At 39.7% G+C, this 2,271-nt stretch overlaps 1 protein-coding gene across 1 annotated transcript; it reads left to right on the forward strand.

Moving 5' to 3' along the window:
* The first annotated feature begins 763 nt into the window (after positions 1-763).
* LOC137002030 (endonuclease domain-containing 1 protein-like) lies at positions 764-1,984 on the forward strand. The gene is made up of 2 exons (XM_067361471.1): positions 764-1,123; positions 1,222-1,984. The coding sequence occupies exons 1-2, from the start codon at positions 815-817 to the stop codon at positions 1,891-1,893; spliced, it is 981 nt and encodes a 326-aa protein (XP_067217572.1). The 5' UTR covers positions 764-814; the 3' UTR covers positions 1,894-1,984.
* The last annotated feature ends 287 nt before the right edge of the window (positions 1,985-2,271 follow it).

Below are 2,271 nucleotides of genomic sequence, written 5' to 3' on the forward strand. Positions count from 1 at the left end.
CTACCAAATGTTGTCATTGTTAAACGTTTTAAGAAATGTTTATTTTGAGAACTGAACGAATGGTTTGGGAAACTGGGCCAACTGAATCACTTATAATGTGTATGCAATCGAGAAAGTTAAAATACGTTTAGATTCTTACCTGACTCTGCTATTATTTTCTGTGATCGGGATCCTCTAATTGATTTCATGTTATTGTTTCGTCGGATGGCAAAAAGACCTTTAACCATGATGAAAGTGGAGCGGGCGGGCGGTGAATCTCGCCAAAAAATTGGAAAATGAATCTCAGACATATTCGGATGGGATTACATTTCTCACAGGACTTCTGAGTTAGCCGGGAAGCAGTAATTTTCCGATTCACGTATAAATAGGGGAAAAAATCGTAAGTGAACTTGGCTGCGCTGTGTTTTTGACTCTCAAAGAACCGGTTCATAAGAGTCATTTGTTAATTAATGAAGCTGACTACACTGGGCGCGCTGCGTGCGCGTGCAACCATCATGCCATTTATATTGAAAGAAGTGTTTTCTTGCCTTTATTTTGCGTTACGCTGACTTTTTTTAGGTCATCACATTGAAGCGCCGCTTTTGAAAAGCAGTACTTGAAACACTGCTTACATTTATATTTTATTCTGTGATAATTTTGGGGTGGCAGATGGGATGGCTAGCTTTTTAGGGTGGCAGTTGCCACCCCGGTAGATCCGCCCCTGGCCAGTATGTTTATAAAAACAGAGGGTTTCTTCCTGGAAGTTGCACATACCTTCATCTTTCGACAACCACTTCAGCTTTATTTTTGGTGATCTGGTTCAGCACAACTGAAGATGCACCTGTTTTTTGTCTCGGTGCTGCTGGTGTTTGGCTTTCCGTTCATCATGACTGATGTTGTAGATTCATTTGAAACATGCAAAGGCTTTTTTTTTAAAGAAAAGTGTCCGGTGTTTCCTGGCATTCTGGAGAATTCAGTCTCAAAGAATCAGAATCAGTACAGAATAATCTGTCAAAAATATAAGAACACTTACAGATATGGAACTCTCTACGACATAAAAAATAAAATCCCTTTATTTTCAGCGTACAAATATACTGGGCACACAGGGAAACGACCAAATGTTCCATGGATGATGGAGCCACAGGTGAGGTTGCAAAATCCTATTTTGTTTTTTCAGTTATGTTTGAGAAGAAAAAAAAATCAATATTGTGTCCTTCTGTTTGTCTGTTATCTGTTCTGTAGCTTGATGATTTAAACGCTGGGATGAGTGCATTTCCCAATCAGGCTAACAACGGAGACTACGTGAACAAAGAACATGTGAATCGCGGTCACCTATTTCCATGCTGCCATGCAGCTGATCAAGACACTGCTGAATCTACATTCACACTGACCAATGCTGTGCCACAGTACACAACCTTTAACGGCGGTAGCTGGAGTGTCATGGAGCAAAAAGTCAAAAGTACCATGGATTCTAAGTGCCGTGATGAAAAAAATGAAAATAATATCTTGGCCTATGTGTTGACAGGAGCTGTGTCGAACACCAGAACACCTCCTCACTTATTGAAAAATAAAGTCAACATTCCCTCAGACATGTGGACAGTGTTCTGCTGCTATAACAAAGAGAGCAAAAAATGGGTGTCTCAAGCTCACTGGGCTGAAAACAAAGATGAGAGCAAAGGAGACGGCAAAACTATCCCTCCAAAAACACTGGGGGATTTACAGACCTTTCTGAAGAGCAAATATAATAAAGAAAACAAACTGTTTCCCGATGGCTGTTCAGATTATTTAGATGCAGATGTAAGTCCGCCTCCAGTCACAGATTGTTGTGATGAGCCAGACATTGAGAAGCAATCATGGTGGTCCACAGTTAGAAATTTACCAGCAACATTTTGGGCCTGGTTACGTGGCTATTAAGCTTTTCTAAATGTAAATATGGCATGAAATAAAAAGAGTATAACAGATATCTGTTGATAACTCTGACCCTGTTATTTCTTTGAAAATTACAAAACCATACAAATAAATGCTTTCAAAATGATACTTGTCTCTATAGATGTATTTATGTATTGAACTGTCCAGTGATTTTGGCATGACTCAACCCACTGAGCAAATTACGTCCAGAAGACGGACATCCGATATAGACGAACACGCAGAATCACCAAAGGAGAAAAATCACAATTTTTAAGCCACCATCGTGGAGATGAGTGTTTGCTTTAGTTGGGCTCTTGACCCTTGACTTCTTGATATTATAGTTTTAGATGTTAACTCAGTCTTAACAGCCAGACAAGTAAAGAG

The sequence above is a fragment of the Chanodichthys erythropterus genome, chromosome 15, assembly GCF_024489055.1.
Source record: "Chanodichthys erythropterus isolate Z2021 chromosome 15, ASM2448905v1, whole genome shotgun sequence".
NCBI lineage: Eukaryota > Metazoa > Chordata > Actinopteri > Cypriniformes > Xenocyprididae > Chanodichthys > Chanodichthys erythropterus.